General features: G+C 48.0%; 2 protein-coding genes across 2 annotated transcripts; both read right to left on the minus strand.

Annotated features, from left to right (window-relative positions):
* Positions 1 to 3,500: 3,500 nt before the first annotated feature.
* LOC104282669 (G-protein coupled receptor 35-like) lies at positions 3,501 to 4,427 on the minus strand. Its single transcript, XM_009880786.1, has one exon. The coding sequence runs from the start codon at positions 4,425 to 4,427 to the stop codon at positions 3,501 to 3,503; it is 927 nt and encodes a 308-aa protein (XP_009879088.1).
* Positions 4,428 to 7,084: 2,657 nt separating this feature from the next.
* LOC104282670 (G-protein coupled receptor 35-like) lies at positions 7,085 to 14,452 on the minus strand. The gene is made up of 2 exons (XM_009880787.1): positions 13,737 to 14,452; positions 7,085 to 7,145 (listed from the first exon to the last, which is right to left on the minus strand). The coding sequence occupies exons 1-2, from the start codon at positions 14,450 to 14,452 to the stop codon at positions 7,085 to 7,087; spliced, it is 777 nt and encodes a 258-aa protein (XP_009879089.1).
* Between the last annotated feature and the right edge of the window lie 3,337 nt (positions 14,453 to 17,789).

Here is a 17,789-nt window from a genome sequence, read left to right on the forward strand (position 1 = left end):
GGTCAGCTGCCCTCATTCAGTACTTGGCAGCTGGGTTCATTTAAAATGTGACAGCAACAGCAAACGGAAAGCCCCAAGCAAGAAAACTGGTGTGAGACATTACCAGACCTCTGTGAGCAACAACATGAAAGCTAGAGGGAGGTTTGGATATGTTCCTATGCTCTGTGTGTGTCCTGCCTGTGCAGACACCTCCAGTGTGCTGCAGCAGCTGCACTCATGCTTTCAAGTGATCTGTTTTTGTAACACATCCATTCAGTGCTTGTGAAGGGTATCAAATTGGTTGTATCCAGCTCTGTCATCAGTTCATAGAATTAGAATTAATATAATATAGGAGATGCCAGTGCAAAATGTTTGTGCCTACCTGTGTCCTGCAGCTGCTGGGAGTGCAGGGTGGCCTGATGAGGACAGGATGCAGTCATGCATGGTGGGAGATACCTGCCTCAGCCAGCCTGCGGGGTGCACGTCCAGCCCTCCTCATCACTTGGAAAGCGTGAGGTTGATCTTGTCCAGACTTGGCTCCAAAGGAATCTGGGAAGTCTGAAAGACAGAGCACGTCCTATGCTAAGAGGGTGAAGTTGCACACATTTGAAAGCTTGGCAGATGTGATGAGATAGCTAGGTTTCTGCAGCAAGATGAAAGCAAGCCAGGCAAGGCCTGCTCTACCTGGACACTCATGATCTGTCTGTGCACGGGGTGGCGGCTGTCTGCCTTCCAGGCAGTGGTGAAAGAATCGGTATCTTGTTGGCAAGTGTTCCTTGTCTCCCAGAGGTTGCTGAGCCCACCAGAAATGTCTGCTACTGTAGATTGCTGCTGCCTCCTCCCTGCTTAATTCATCCCTTAGCTCTTCTCTGTATGGTGTGGGAGAGCTTGGTCAGATGGATTATGAATTTAGAGGACACTCCAATTAAATCAGCCCAAAAGCTCCAGGTTGAAAAAAGCATAATCCAGTTTTCTAGCTGGTGAGCCTGTGGAGGTTTCTTGGTCCTTGTGCCACATACTTCAGCCCCAGCCCATCTGAATCCCTGACTGCCCTGTACTGGGACACACAGTGCTCAAATGGCGAAGAACGGAGATTTTGGTCCTATGTCAAAGGGATAGTTTATCACACCTCTTTTTTTGCGAGTGAAACATGGTCTCCTGCCTCTTTGCCCTCGTTAACTAGCTGCTCCTGGGCAGTCATTAGGAGCAATGGTGGTCCCTCTCAATCCTGTTGGAGAGGCAGGTGCGGACCATCCCTGCATTCCCTGCCCAGCACCATCCTGCACTGGCACAACCCGACTGTATCCTCCACAGCCCCTCTGAGGCTCTCTCCCTCTCCAAACCTCAGTAGGCCTCTGATGGCTCACTGCTGTAGGGAGGCTTTGGTGTGAGGTTTCTGTGGTGAGGAAGTTTTGCCGTCTTTGACCAAGTGTTCATGGTACATATTTCTGGGCGAATGGCTGCTAGAGGAAGGGGCGTTACTCGGAGCGAGACTGCTTAGCGGAATCTGCTCAGAAATGCTTTGTTTGTAGGCAGCTTTGTGTCTCCTCCACCCATTTAATTAGCGGTTACTGGAGAAGTATTTTTTTCCTGCGCTTCTAAAATAGCAGTTTGGTTTGTGCAGAGCCTTCACCATCCACGCCCATGTTCGTGAGACGGGAGGTGTAGAACAAACACATTGGCAATCAGGTAATCTCTCAAATCACTGCTCTCTCAGCACACAAATCCCATACTGGGGAGGAAATCTTAAAGGTATGTTTAGGCTTATTGGGGAACAGTCCATCAAATTAAAGTCACAAAAGTGTATATGCATCACAAAGATGCAGGAGACCCATCAGCACACAGGGCTGGGGTGGGCAAAGTGCGAGCCTCACTGCACCGCGCTGAGCAGTGTGAAATCACCGCCAGGGCCATGCCGCACCTCGGGCTGAGCTGGGAGAAGATACCCATCTCTGCATGCATTCGTTGCTGCTATGTTGTTTTCAAAGAAAATGTAGGGGTAGAAAAGGGGAGAAACCAACCTCTTTAAAAGGTCTTTTTTGCAACCAGACCCTCTCCTCCTCCCCCTCCCCATTGTGCAGTGCGTGAAGGAGACCCTGCTTTCAGATTTTGGTCATGGTAAAGCAGATATCCCCATTTCTACATGAATCTCTGGCAAGTGTGATGAGAAGCCTACATCTGCGCGGGAAGCTGTTAGGGCACAGCCACCGCCCCGGGTGGATGGAGGGCCCTGCTCAATGGGCAGGGTCTCTCCTTGACTTGTTTCCTCCATTTGGCTTGTGCCTCGAGTAGGAGGAGATGCAAAGGCTGAGCTGGGCACGGAGGCTGTAAGGCTGCTTAGGTGGTGGCAAGGTTTGGCCCAGAATATGCAGGCAGATGGAAGCCCAGTCTGGGTTTGGGAGGTGTGAGTGGAGGTGTGTGCCTGATACGTCCCATCCAGAGGCATGTGGCCTGGGGCTAGTTAGCAGTTTTAACTGCTTAGCTGTTTGTGGGTAAGTGCATCGCAGGGTAGCACGCACTGCTCTGCCTTTGGAAGTCCCAGTCTCTGTTGCAGCTCATACACCCTGCCCCTCGCTTGGACAGAGGGGAGATGAGCTGTCCCTCTCTTGGACAGAGGGGAGATGAGCTGTCCCTCTTGGGGACAGACAACAGAGCAGGTCCTGTACCACCGATCTCCTACCTTTTCCATTTAACTCATTAAGAGACTGTGCTCTCTACCAGTAGCGTGACTTTATTTATGTTGGTTTCTTTGGAGCAGCTTGCTGCCATTTTCTTTAGACAGTCCTTTACATTATAAGGTTGAATAGATTCCTAACACAGAGTCCTTATTCCCACTGCCCCACCCCAGCTGTCTGGACAGTAGTAATGACATTTGACTCAAACACTTTTGATGTAAAGTTTTTGCCTGGTACAAGGAACTGCAATTTCTTCTGACCTTGTATTACAATTGATGGTCATTTTGTAGCTATTATGTAGTATGAATGGTGTTGTAAAGTTGTCTAAAGCAGGCTAAATCTGCCTCTGTTACTGTGATTGTGCATTATTACCAACTAAAATACAAGATGTTTGTGACTTATAAAAATATCCTCCTTTCTTTTTCTGCAGTGTTTTCACTTTGACTTTTTTTTTCTTTTTTGATACTTGGAATAACCTCCATTTCTTTGTCACAGCCACTGTTGCATAACAACTGATCCAAGGCAGGGGTGAGGGACAATAAAAACCCCTTTACCACTGGCTGTACTTTTTTTTGGGTTTTCTGGGAAAATTAAAGTAAGTTTTTGCAGGGGAATGCTGTCATTTTTCTCAAATTTGCATAAGGCAGAGAATTATCAGTAGCAAACAGCAAAGTGCTGTGGTTGTCTGAATGAGGGCTGATTTTCATGCGTCTGAATCCTTCCCATTAGCAGAAAGTCCCTCGATCCCACTCACACACAAAAACCCCTGTGAAAGCCTATTGAGTCCCAGCTGAACGTGAACGTAGCAAATATAAAATATGTGCCGCATGGTTTTTTGCACTCGTGTTATGCATGGGAGCTGAATTTCACTGAAGCACTGGCTTCAGATTTGGACTTCGCTAGCTTGGGAGATGCTTCCTTAAATTCCTTGTTGACAAAGTAGTAGCAAATAGCATCCAGGCAGCAGTTTGTGTTGGCAAGGACTGAGGCGAGGTGAACAAAATTATTAACCCTCTGTATTGCAGAGCAGTTGGAGCTGATGGAGTCCATTATAAAGCGAAGGAGATGCCCGAGGTAAAGAGGTAAAAAGCATATGATGAACACAGCCATGTTGGCAGACACGATATAGACAGCCTTCCTGATCAGCTTTTCCTCATGACACTTCTCATTCTTCTTTCTCGTGAGTTCTGCAATGACTCGTATGGAGCAATAACTCAAGATGGTCAATGGGATGAAAAACCCTACAATAATAGCACACAGTGTGATCACTGAGGGCTTAATGGAAGATTTTTCAAAGCAAAATTCATCTTCTCCTCGGTCCTCTAACTTTTTAATGAGGGACATCACACAGATGATGACTATCCAAAGAAGTCCAGAGGCAAAAGCTGCCTTCAGCGGCGACCTCAGCACCTTGGCTTTCAAAGGGTACTTGATTGCGAGGTACCTATCAGCTGCTACGACTGTGATGATACTGATGCTCATTAAGCGGTTTATGAAATAGCAGCCTTCCAGAACCAGGCACCATCCGCCTACCTTCAGCTGATGGAACTGGGAGAAAGTTTTAAAAGGCAAAGTAAAGAGCAGCAAACAGTCAGCCACAGCCAAGTTGACCATGTATACTCTGGTTTCTGTCCATTTGTCGAGTTTGCAGCAGAACACCCACAGCGCCAACATGTTCAGTAGAATGCCCAAAAGCAAAACTGGGATGTAAATGCACAGCTGGACAAGCGGAAAGTTTTCATAGGCTGTGATATTGCAGCTGCTGAGGTTCATTTTGGGGGTATTAAGAGGCACAGTTCCTGCAAAAGCAGATTAAACCTTTTAGAATCTAGACTCTTGGCTGAATCGGTGATTAATTCAGATATCTCAGGGCTGTATCGACAGTGAAAACCAGACCGTAGAGATGACTTTGCAGAGCAGAGCTGGCTGTTAGGTAGCTAGCAGGAAAAGGGGAGGGAGTGGGACATGAGCCTGGTCAGTCATGGAGGAGAGAAAAGCACAGGTTCTTGCTGGGTCCCATGCGGGTAAGACTGCTCATGGAGGGCAGCAGGGAAAAAAGAAGCTTGGGCTTCTTTTATGCCAGACTCAGATCAGGTAGTAGCACGTATCCTGCAGCTAGCAGTTATGTGAGCTGTTACAGCCATCTGATAATGGAAAGGGGATGCCTAAACCCAGCTTTCGTCCCTTCCCTTCCCTTCTCCCTGCTCAGGAGAAGCCAGCCAGCATCTTTATATCTCAATGAGATGTGCAGCAAAAGGACAGCTGTCCTCTCCTTCAGTCCTGAGCTGTCTCCATCACATTAGTGATAAGAATAATTATTAGTACAACTTTCATTAGTTTTAGCTGCCATTGAATCATATGCTCAGTGGCAGCCTTTAGTAGTCTGCAATAAGAATCAGAGTACTGGGGTCTGCATGCTGATTTTTAAGGATCATGAAAGTTGGTCTTCGTCTCAGAAGCATTAGAGCAATCTGCCACAATTCCAAGACAAAAAAACCCCACCAATTCCATGGCAAGAAATGTGATCAGCAGCCAAGTGAAACAGAGAGATGAGCTGTATCTGGTCTGGTGGGTGGTTTTATCACCCTGGATCTAAGGGCAATATTGCTGATTGCCCTCCTGCTTTGGAGAAGTTAATGCAGGAATATATTGCAGGTGCAACTGTTCATGGACAGAGAAGACCTGGGAGGTCTGAGATGTCTTTGGATTTTCCCTGCAAGAGGAACATGGCTCCATGGGTGCAGGTTCCCAGGGCTCAAAAGCATCCTGAGCGAGCAAACCGTAGGGCAGTGCTGCGACATCTACATGCTAGCAGCTCTAGGCTAGCTTTGAAAATCATGCTGCTGAGGAATAATGCCAGGAGACCTCTTTGGAGGTGAGGAAATGTGCTACAGATGATACCTGCAGCAGCTCTGTGCTTTGGACACAAGGAATGAGTTACAAGCCCAGAAGATATAAGGGTAGATCACAACAGACAACAGGAAGACCGAACAAAGGTTGAGACAGCCCTTAAGCATCCAAAACATGCCTAAGGTGGTCAGTATCCAAACGAGCCTTTGAAAATACACAGGCTCCAGCCCTCACTCAGTTTCTTTACCACCATTTTTGGTGTCCCACCATGGCTTGGGAAAGGCAGCGCCTTGCAGAGCTCAAAAAAAAAGGTCAGCAAATAGCCAGGAGGAATTACCTGCTCACTCGCTGTCCTCGGAGAGAGTGTATATTCCTCCAGAGCAACTGTGGTGCGGCATGCAGGCAAGATGAGCCTTCCTAGTGCTGCTCCTGACATGTGACCAGTGAGTTGTCCTGTGATGACCATTTGCTGGTGGCTGTGGCACCAGCAACACTGGTGGAGGAGGCACCCCCGCCGCTCCTCAATGCATTTCCCCGGGGGTTGAGCTTCCTCTGTCACCACTGGCATGGCTCGTACCACCCCCTGTTGACTGAGGAGCCTGCAAATAGCCCTGCAGCAAGGTGAAACGCTCATCTGCTGTGCGGCCCTGCAGCAGTTCCTCCAGCAATGGAGGAATGGCTTTGGGTTTTTCCTTTGATTTACTTTCCAGTGCCTGATGTCTCCTGGGCAATGCCCATTGACCCTCCTCGCCCAACAGGCTGTACACATTGCTCGGAGGGGACCCGTTGCCCTGGAGGGTCCTGAGGTCTTCTCTCTGCCTTCTAGACTGCAAGTCCTGCTGGGGCAGGAGCGAGGACTGCCGCCTGCTGTCACACTGCTGAGCCCCAGGACACAGCAGCCCTCGTGGGCCCCCAGTTCCATCCACAGAGCTGTTGGAGGCGTGAGGGCTGTGGTTTGCAGACAGTTTTGTGATTATTATAACCGAGTTTTGGTCTGAATCATGGTAATTCTCTCATCTTCCACAGTTCTCATCAGCCAGCAATTCTGAGAAAACTTGGCACCATGACCCTGTGACCTGCTGACTTTGTGACTGCTCTGTGGTTGCAGGTGTCTGCTGGCCAGGGTCTCCTCCTTGGCTGTCCATCGCAACCCATTTACAAGAAGAGCTCAGACAAGGTGATCAACCACCTCAAAGTTCCCGCTGTTAGTACTTTGAATTGCTGTCTTGGGCAAACACATTTCCCCTTTCCGCTTTCCAGGTTATCTTAGAGTATCTTCAGGAGTATTTCTGCATTGTCTCTCTGCGCATTACCAACCAGGCTTTGAAATTAATTCCTTGCCAGTGTATAGTCAGTATAAAGCTTAACTTAAAAACTTCTGAGTTTCGAGGGACTGCTTTTGCCTTTCTTGTGGCTGCTTCTTTGTGGATGCTTATAAGTAGTTACTGACCTATTAGTACACCCAGTTCATTGATCTCCAACCACCATCATTGTCATGTCATGGTCCTTGTTAGTACTTTAGTTTTCAAAGTCATCCAGCTCCTGGATTGTGATAGTTTCACCACTGTACAGAAAATACTTCACTTTGCATCATCCTCAAGTGTTGTCCACTCGCTCCTGTTGCCCATGTCAAGGTAGGCACTACCGGTATCAACCATGAGCAATCAAATTCAAGCCTGGAGGGAGCTCAGCTCATAGCATCTCTCCAGTGTGGTCCTTTCCATCTGCAGCTTGGTGCTCTGGTTGCCAGACAAGGGCAGCTGTGTCTCCCATCAGCCTGGTGAGTCTTCAAGGGAGGGACAAACCATGTCACCAGGCACAAAGCAGCTACCTGTGATCAGCAGGTCCAGAGAAACTCAACACCAGCTACCAGCGGGCAAAGCTATGATAAAGTGTTATCTGCGGAGAACTTACATGTCTCCTGGTGTGGCTCTCGGGGTCCCTGTCTGATTCCTGGACACCGCTGGGTCAGGATCCTCATGCTTTTCTTCTCTCCACCTCGGCTCCCCATCAGCCACCCTTCCAGCTGCTTATAGCCCCCTTCTTCCATCCAGTTGCAGGTTTTATCACCTCTGCCACGGACCAATAGTGCTCACTCGACATTTTCCCCTGCCTCTGCAGTTCTCAACCTGTCTCAGCCCCGCCAGTGCTGTCACCATGTGGCGCAATGCAGGTGACACTCATGCTGTTTCCGCATTTCCTTGCTGGCATCTCTCCAGCAGGGTAGTCCGGGGGCCTACAGCACCGCTGAGCACCAGTGCCTGTACAAAGTGCATTACCGCTCGCAATGTGCTCCAAAGGACCTTTTACTGACACCAGTGGCTACCGCATCTTGGCTTGAGAAGGGATTTTTTTTTTTTAGTGAAAGAAGCCATTGAGGCAAAATACTCCTATAAGGTGAAGCACCACTTAACTTAGGCCTTTCTATTTCTTCCCTCCCATTTCATGTTATTCAGACATGTTGTGAAACTGCACGCTTTTCACATCTGAGCATAGCAGAGCTGTTCCTGGCCAGACCCTTCCCTTTCTTCCCCCATCCTAGAGAAGGGACTGTGTTTGGTGGTCTCTGCTCCCTGATCCTATTTTGGCTGACTTATTTAAAAGCCTTGTGGCTGATGTGAGATTTCATGCGGCAATTCCTTTAAAATTCTGGACTTCTTGGATTCCTCACCCTTACTGTGACAAATTAATCAGATAGTTTTCAGGACATATCAGGACAATTTTGTTGCTTTTAGCAGCAGCAATATGGGGTGATCTCACTTCTTTGCTTGTAATTTGTAGGTAGCTTTTCATATCTAAGGGAAGAATTTGCTAAGACCTGTTTGATCTTTATACTTCTTGATCTCTACGGCTTATTTCTGTTCTGCACAATCATTTTTTCTTCCGTTGTAAGCTCTGCCTGATGTTCTGCTTGAGGTTTCCCAGCCAAAGAAAGCCCTTTACGAGGTTTTCCTGTGCTGCTGGTGCAGATTGCTAATAAGCAGGAGAGCTCAGGTTTGATGGGCTCCTGCCTCCTTTCCTTGCCAGGGAAGATCTCGGTCTCCTCTGCCTCCCAGAGACTGTGTCCTGCTGGCTACATCTGCTGGCACATCACAGTGGGACGAGGCCTCTGGCAAGGTGCGAGAGGTACCAGTACCCCCTCCACATGTGTGAGGGGGACACAGGACACCATGCTGCCCTGCAGCATTCGCGTTCTGCAGTGCCTCTGCCCTTTGTTTTTTTTTCCCCCTGGCTTTCTCACAGGAAAGCATGATGTTGCAACAGCAGATCTTGACCAAAACAGAACTACAGTGTTGGGAGCAGAATGTGTCAGTCTTATTTTTAGCGTGGAAAGCCTGTGAAATGGCAGTGTTAGGCTAACTGCATCAACCTCACACAATGACCTGGCAGTTGAGATTGTTCCCCTTTCCCCTTCCTTAGCACCACGCAGGAACAGAGCCATGGCAGATAGCGCACTCGCAGGGCTCTCTGTACTGTAGCCCTCTCTGTATTCCTGCAGCATCAATGCTGAGCAGGAGGATTGTTCTAGATTTAGAACAAGAGGAAATGGCTTCAAGTTGCACCAAGGGAAGTTTAGATTGAATATTAGGAAGAATTTCTTTACTGACAGGGTCATCAGGCATTGGAACGCATTACCCAGGGCAGTGGTGGAGTCCCCATCCCTGGAGGTATTTAAGGGTAGTGTTGATATAGTGCTCAGGGACGTGGTTTAGTGGTGGGCTTGTCAGTGTTAGGTTAATGATTGGACTAGGTGATCTCACAGGTCTTTTCCAATCTAGGAGATTCTGTGATTCTGAAGGGATCAGGTGCGTCCCTCTGCGAACATACCAGGGAGGGCATGGCAAAGCCTGTGCATCCCAGCTGCTTACTGCTGCTTCGGTGCTTGCAGAGTCCCCTGGAGACGGCCGGGCAATGCTCGCAATTGGAACAGCTGTGCTGCACTGAGAAACCAAAACCCCAGATACACCTCCAAAAACCTGAAAGCAGCACCCAACTTGCTAAAATGCAGAACTCCCCAATATGTGTCCTTCAGCCCCCCAGGAGAGGAGTGCTGCTGGAGCCCAAACTTCTGGTGAGAACTCAGGTTTGAGGCCTGCCCAAATGCCACCAAATGGCAAAGTACGGTTGTATGCCAGCCCCTGCCTTCCCTGATTAGAAGGGAAAAAAATGCTAAATCTGATGGCAACTCACTTAGAAGCAAGATTCTGGATTACTTTGTAGGCTTTTCCTTGTGGTTTTTTTTTTTTTTTGGTTGATTGGTTGGTTGGTTTTTCTCTGAAGCCTAAATTTTGACTGCAGCATCAATTTACTCATTTAAAGTTTAAACCATTGTTTGCATTTTTTTCTTTTAAGATGCAGAGAAATGTTAGCAGAATGCAGTGGTCCAGCCCTCTTGTTGGAGCTGTGGACTGTGGCTCCTGCTCCCCTCTATCATTAGCCAGACTCTTGTGCTAGAAAATGGGAAAGATTTGAGGATAACCATGTCGCTGTCCTCATGGATTGCTACTCCAGTGCTGTATGATGGCTGATAGTTTGTTGTGGCCCAGGTGCTGATAACTCATCTGCTTCATTTACTGGGAGCACTCAGGGAGCTGAGGCTTTCTTCAGACTGAAGAAAGGTGTCAGAAACCCATCATAAACATCATTATAACTTGATACATAAACCAGATAATAATTATTGTCCAAGGTAGTACATAGGCCTTCAGGTAATCAGAAAGTTTGTTGCTCATCTTTGCGTTGCACTATAAGTAGACTGTTGTAAGGCAGATCTTATATCGTGGTAGCTAAGTCTCCTCTCACAATCTTTAGTACAGGTTTAGCATTGATAACAGAAGACTCTGATGTATAATGGTAATAAATGAATATTTATTTATATATATATGACTGTGAGCTTTATTTGCACTTGCAAAAGAATGTTTCCTTTTGTGTTTTTGTTGCATTCAGTACAAAATGCAAAAACTATTACTTAGTGATGACAAGGATTGTGAAATAAACGTATTTCCACTTTACAATAAGAAAAAGGAACACTTCACTTTTTAAGTTAAGAACATGAATGGTGGGAGACCTCAGTTTGCTTCCTACAAGAAGAAAGCATTCACTTCATCCAGCTCTATATGCAGTAAGCTTGGCTACGTACAGGAACGCCAGCTATAAATTCATTAGCACAGCTGTTGTACTGGTTTGGGCACTGACAGGGAGTAAGCAAGCGGCTGTGTGGTGCTTAGCTGCTGGCTGGGGTGAAACCGTGGCAGCTGTTTAGTTTAATAGAGGGTAAGAGGAAAGGACTCTGAAATTCTTCGGTTACAGTTAGTATTTGCTATACTATGAGGCCCATACGTGAGGCCACATACACAACAGCGTTACTGCTTTGTATTTCAGAGTAGACGACGTAATTGGAGCCCATCGTAAATTGGACAAGGTGCCTCACATTAACAAGGAGAAAACATGAACATGACTGGGTTTGCAAAAAAAGCAAGGTGTTCGTTTTCTGGATTAACAGTAGGATAACAGGTTGATATGAATCAACCTTCATCTTTTTTCAAAATACTAAAAATCTTAATAATAATGTGTTTGGAACATTATAACCAATGACATGCAAGATCCTAGAAAGGGATCCCGAAGCCAAAAGCATTTTTGAAGGCTGTCTGCGCTGTTTCTGGAAACAGAAGTCTTTTTTCTTGCTGAACACCACTCACCTGGACGTGTAAGTGGTGCCTGTCATGAAGATTGAGGGCACCCCGTAAAGGAGAATGGGCTCATGGGGACCCTAAGCCTCTTGCACTCTGAGGACAGTTAATTGCAGTGCATTTGTTGACACCTACAAGGGTGACAACACTCATGCGTCTCCTTAAGTAATAGATGGTTTTTAAGATCAGGCACTATTTGTTTCTTGTATATTTTCCTGTCTTTGAAAAGACACTTTAAAAGGCAGAATGAGGGCCAAACAGTGTGCAGTGATTAAGTTGGTCACATACACACACGGGCCTTTTGCTCTACTTGCAGTGAAACACCAGTAATGCTAGAGCATTAAATAATACACTAAAGAAGAATATTGGGATATAAATGATCGGCTGAATGACCTGAGTAGTTTCATTCATTTTTATGCCACAGTTGCTCACTGCAGCTTCCATCATGAGTGGACCTCTGCCAAGGTATTGCCACAAAGCAGGTAGATCTAACATTTGGATAGGGAGTACTTTCTGTGAAAGTTGTTGTATGTTGTTATGTATGTTGTTATGTTATGTTATGTATGTTGTTTGGCCAATGTCTTGACAGTGGTTTCAGCATGTGGTCTGCAGACACTAGGGCGTGACACACCACTTATGGGGGATCTATTTGTAAGTTGTTACTAAGAAAGTTAATTGTCTGTAGGTTTAAATGAGCACAATGTGGGTTTGCATTCCCCAAAGGATTTTTTTAGGGGTTTACAAGTCAGAAGACACTGAAAGTCAAGGATCATGAAGCCAACCAAGCTACAGCTATCACATCCATGTCAAAAACTCTATAATGTTTTCCACGCTGGATTTAAGTTATTGAAGTGATTATGTGGTAAAATGCTAGATGAAATATCTATGCAGATAAACACAAAGTAGTCACGCCCTGGCACTGGCTCCCCTTTCAGCCCGGGTTTCTCTATGGGTTGCTTCCTTCTGATGCCCCAAGACCTCCCTTTGTTGCTTAACTGTTTTGAGCTGCTCTGTTGTCACTTTGCTGTGAGGTAGGAGGATACATAGTGCGCAGTCAGCAAGCACAGATGTTCTAGAGGAATTTGGTACCAGAAAAGCCAGACATTAAAACTGATGCCTGGTCCAGGATCCATCTAGAATAGATCAAGGCTATCTGTATAATGTGTAGAAAGAGTTAAACATTTCAAAATGATGTTCAGAAGAGCTGTTGAACACCCACTGTGTGCTGTCCAAGCAGCTGGAAGAGAAAAAAAACACAAATCCAAAGCAATGCTTCATCACACAGGGCAATGCCGAGAAGCCCCAAGTTGTGTGCCTGCCCTATCTCTGCAGAAGGGCCTTACACACCCCACTCTCACCAAACCTCACCTGAAAACTGCTCGTGAATGGTGAGGGAGAGATCAGGGCTACATCTGCTTCACGTTGCTCACTGTCGTTTTCTGCACATCAACACTGCTGCAGCATGAGGCTGCAACGACTCGGGCAGATGTGATTACCTCTCACCAGACAGGACACACATTGAAGGTTTGATCCCGTCAAAGTACACCAAAGCTGTCACCCGGGCTTACGGTAGTCGCTTGGGCAAGATCAGATCACAGCTTTATACCTGATATGCACGATGCTAGGCATCTGTTTTGTGGTCCACAACACTTTATGTAGCTCAGTTTTCCCATGCAATAATGGTTTTTAGTCTCACAAATGCCAGGGCACTGCAACAAGCTAATACAAGTGTCATAGGGCAGGAATGGGGCAATAGTCTCAGGCTCCCGTCTGAGTCCTGCAGTTTACTCCATGCACAGCAATAGCTGCATCCTGGCAATAGCTGCAAGCTTTGAAATTATATAGGCTGGTAGGAAACTACCACTGCAAGGGCAAATTCTTTGATGTGATAGGTTTGGTGTTGTAGTATAGGTTTTTTTTCTTGTTTTTAAGTGACTGTATACGTTAGAGTGCTAGAAGTGGCTTTGTGTATTGCTGTAAGGGTGCTCAGTTTCCTATGTTTAGCTGCACGATATGTACAAATAAGCGTATGGCAGAAACAATGGCCTTATATAGACCGTACCAGATGGCTCTCCCTCTTTACCAGGAGATGCCTGAAGCTGCACTACAAGCGTTCAAGACAGAGCTGGAGTCAAATCACTGAGGATAGGACAAAATTCAAGTTAGTATCAGAGCCCTTGGAGGGGCTTGCTCCTTTTTGCAGGTAAGCCTGTACCTATAATGATTGCGAATACTGTAGGTGGTCCCATTCCCTCTGCCTCGAAACTTCAGCAGCACTGTGGCTCTTAACACCTATAGTGCACTACACCTTGTTTATGTCATGACTTGATCTGTGGGTGGCTGTGACTCTTGGCTTTGGTTCATCTTGGACCTCATTGATATACAAGTGGGGAACACAGAAGGAAATTCCTGAAATTCCCTGGCTGCAAAATAATAGCAAAATGCATCCAAACAGCAGTTAAAATTTGCTAAGCATGCACAGATCCGAATAGAGGCTCTAACTTCCAAGAGCAGAGAACAAGCTCCAGCAACATCCACTGCAAACCGGAAGAGCAGTGTGATGTAGAAAGGCAAAAAACATACGACGAACACGCACAAATTCACAGAAATAATGTGGATTGCTTTCTGAATTAACTTTGTCTCATGAGGGCTCGTGGCCATCTTCTTTTTGAGACATTTGATGACTTGTACGGAGCAAAAAATCACAATCCCTGAGGGAATAAAATACCCAAAGATAACAGAGAATAACATTGAATAATTAGGTTGAACAGTTTCTTTCTGAAAGCACAATTTTTCCTTTCTGTCATCCAGGTTTCGACGCAAGTAGGAATAAACTATAAGCGTTAACCAAACAAACACACAGATAGAAGCTGATTTTAGTGGAGATCGAAGAATCTTTGCTTTTAAAGGGAACTTGATTGCAATGTATCGATCAATTGCAATCAGGGTGATGATAAGGATGCTCATAGGCATGTTTGTAAAATAGATGTTCTGGATGGTGATACACAGCTTGTCTACGGGATGGTCATACTTGTTAAAATATATCAGGAAAGGCAGGGCGAAGAGCAGGAAACTGTCCGCGACCATGAGGTTGATCATGTACACCCTGGTCTCGGTCCACCTCTTGAGTTTGCAGCAGAAGACCCAGAAGGCAGTCATGGTCAGGGGGATCCCCAAAGAGAGCACTGGGATGTAGACGATAAGTTGAAATAGCACAATGCCTTTCTGCAGTATGTCGTCGTCTTTGGTGCAGTTCTGCATATTGGGCCGTCTCTGCAAGAAAAGGGTGTAAGCATGAGACGGCGCTCGGCGACGGGTCCTCTGGGCTGGGTCCTGCTGTGGTGCCCCTGCTGTCATGGCTCTGTGGCTCCTCATGCCCCTGCACTGCATATGTAGGCAGCCCCTGGGGGGGGCTCGGTGGCTCATCAGCACTGTCTATCCCTCGGCCATCAAACTAACACTGTCACTCGCCACCAGCTAACACGGAAACACAGAGGCAAACCTCTTTGCAACGGGTACAGGGTTAAGCCTGCCTTGCCCTCCATCAAGTCCTGTTTTGCACGGTTTGGGTAACAGCAAAGGGTCTGCAAAGCAGAATGACAATTTCTGTGGTCCCTTATCTTTGCTGCTGCTGTGGTTATCAGAGAGCCACTGGCTTTAGGGCAGCCCAAAGCAGAGCTGGGCAGCATTCCCCCTCCACCCTCCAAAGTCCTTGCTTTGCTGCTGAAGCCACCCCATGGGTTTGCTCTGGGTCTTGCCAGCCTGTGAACCTCCACAGGACTTGAGCCCTTCCAGGTAGTTCAGGTGGCTTTACCCCTGGGGGCGATGGGAGTGCAGCTGCAGGCTGGTGGCTGGGTGCCTTCAGTGGGCAGGCTGCCTCCCAAGCACGAACCCGCTCCTCTCGCTGCTGGATGCTGGGGAGGAGTAGCTCAGCATGGGTGCCACCAGCCCCGGCAGATAACAGGTCTCCAAAGAGAGAAGGGAAAGTGAGAAGACATGTCTGATCTCAACCTTCAAAGACAGGAAGCCAAAATTTTGCTAGAGCAGAAAACACAAATCCAAGAACTTAGACTATCTCCTTTAAATATTTCAGGGTATCCGCTGCCAGCAAGGAGGCTGCGGAGAATGAATTAGAGTTAGTCTGCAGCTCATGAAGGAACTGTTTACAGTGAGGCAGGAAAGGCAAATGCCCAGATTCCTTCAATCTCTTATAAATACATTGCCTTATGAGTCAGTGGCTTCTAAGCATCAACATCCAAACTGTAGTGAAAGTGTCTGATTGCATGAACTAAGTGAACCGTTTTTAGTGTCCGAGACTGGGAGACGGATCTGGCAATCACAGAAGAAAGCGCGGCACCTGCCCTAGCACCACAACTGGTATGGCATTACTGAACCACACTCATTTTTAGGGTGGAATTTATGGAGGAACTAACATAAAGCTGGTGTCCTGGCTCTCTTGGTATTTCAGCCTCACAAGTCCTTGGCTGCACCATGGTACCACCTACCCTGCAGCTGTTCCCTGCCGGCCCACCGTGGTCACCCCGCAGTGAAAAAGCCACTTTCTGCATGCATAGCAGTGCCCCAAGGAGCAGCTGAGCCCTCTGAGCTAGGCTGGGCATCCCAGCCCCGTCGAATGCCCCATGTAAGCACAGAGCCGGTGGGAGTTCCCAAGGTCCCGTGCTGCAGTGTGCCTGGAGCCTAGTGTCTCCATGCTAGCAGAAAAGGCATGGTAAGAAGCACTGGTGTGAAACCGCAGCGAGGGATGAAGGGCCCCCTGAACGACACATGTGTCTGAAAAACAGTGAGGCATAACAGCTGTGAAAGCAGGAGGAGTCTGAGGCGTCTGTGTATGGCTGAGGACTGACCCGTAAGTTAACAACCAGGCATAGTTGCTTCAGTTAAGAGATGAGAAAGCACATCCTGAAGTACTGAGCAGAGAACACTGCCACACACGGGTGTGGGAAGAATTAAAAGCCATTACCTGTTTCTTGTGGGGCTGTCAGGTGGGTTTAGTCCTCAGAAAGGTTGCGGTGTAGACATGGGCGTCCTGGCAGGGGGGATCTGCTGGGGCCGCGGGTGCCAGTGCAGGGTGCTGCTCTGTGTGGGGCACGGCTGCCCGGGAGCCTGCTGTCAACAGCTCAGGAGCGCTGAAACGCTGCAATGAACTCTAGTTCTCCAAAAGTGGTTCATTTATCACCTAGTTTTTGGGACGTTGGAGTCTCTGGTGCCCTCTGTTGTTCTACTCACATCAGCTCAACGCTTCACCATCATTTTTTCCACCCAGTCTGTGTTCCCCCCACTCGCCTCACACAAATTAGCAATTAAAATTTAATCTTTTCAGTCGTGGGAAAGCAAACAATTTCTGAAATAAAACCCATAATGGCTGCAAATTGCGATTCTGGCAGCGAAAGGTCCCTAGGGAGCAGAGCAGCCCGTGCAGCCTCCGGTGCGGTTGCAGAGGGGGCAGGGGGCCCAGGCAGGGGGCCCAGGCAGGCAGCAGTACGGGGGCTGATGGCCTTTCCGAGGGGGGACATCAGTGCTCATGCACCCTGTCAGAGTGAGCCCAGGGCGAGGGGCCCCAGCGTGCTTCTTTTCAGTGTCTTTACAGGACAGGTAACAGACGTTATGCGCCTGCTTGTCCCCTGTGTATCAGCCAGTGTCTAACACCGCTCATCAGCATCACTGGAAAGCTCAAGCTGGTAATGACAGCCACTGCCAACCGGGCACAAGAGACACCGGTGTGGCAGTGGGCATGCCATAGGTGTCAGGACCTTTAGAAACACGTTTAAGAACATGCCCCAGTGGTATTTTGTAGTCATTTTGATGGCTTTTGCTGTCTGTTGGCTGCAGCAGTTGCAGTCCCAGCTGACGGGAGCCATCCTCTGACTCCCTCAGGATTTGTCCCATTAATTCATGTCCCCTCACCTCGCGGTCCCAGAGGTGACAACAGCAGATCGAACAGCAGCCATGGGCTCCCTGACGGCAGATATGGGTCACAGGGGAAGCTGCATAAGTGGGCAGGGAAGCCTCCTCCGCACTGTCTCCCGGAGTACTCTGAGCATTGCCTGGGTAGAGCTTGGCGGCCGTTTTTGAGATTTTTCAGCATTTAGAAAGAAAAAAGGCCTATCCTAGGGAGCATTTGAATAACATGTAGGGAGTCAACCCACCCCGCATCTCTCCTGACTTTTCTAGGCTGCTGACTCATGGACAAATGCATTTCCCCCATGGAAACGTTAGGGGTGTCAGTGTGGGCAGGCTGCGGAAACCTGGACCCAGCTGTGTCCAGCTGCGGGGTCATACTCTGACCCTGAGCTGCGGCCGGGAGGGTGAACCTGGGGGCCACCCTGGTGCCACTACATAAACCCAGGGAATAGCATTGCGCAGGTGGCAAAGGTCTAGAGAGCTAAAAGGGCTTCCCCACGGGTGGGAGCAGCAGCCCCTTGGGAATGGCGGCTCTAAGGAGGTGTCTCTGTGCCAGGGCTCAGCGGTGCAGCAGGAGGAGAGCCAGCAGGAGGACTCAGCTCTGAAATCTCCCAGTCTTTGTGCCTTCATGGCACTGGGCGAGTATTGCTTTCATCCTACAAGTGTTCCTTCCCAT

The sequence above is a fragment of the Charadrius vociferus genome, unplaced genomic scaffold, assembly GCF_000708025.1.
Source record: "Charadrius vociferus isolate BGI_N301 unplaced genomic scaffold, ASM70802v2 scaffold643, whole genome shotgun sequence".
NCBI classification, from domain to species: domain Eukaryota; kingdom Metazoa; phylum Chordata; class Aves; order Charadriiformes; family Charadriidae; genus Charadrius; species Charadrius vociferus.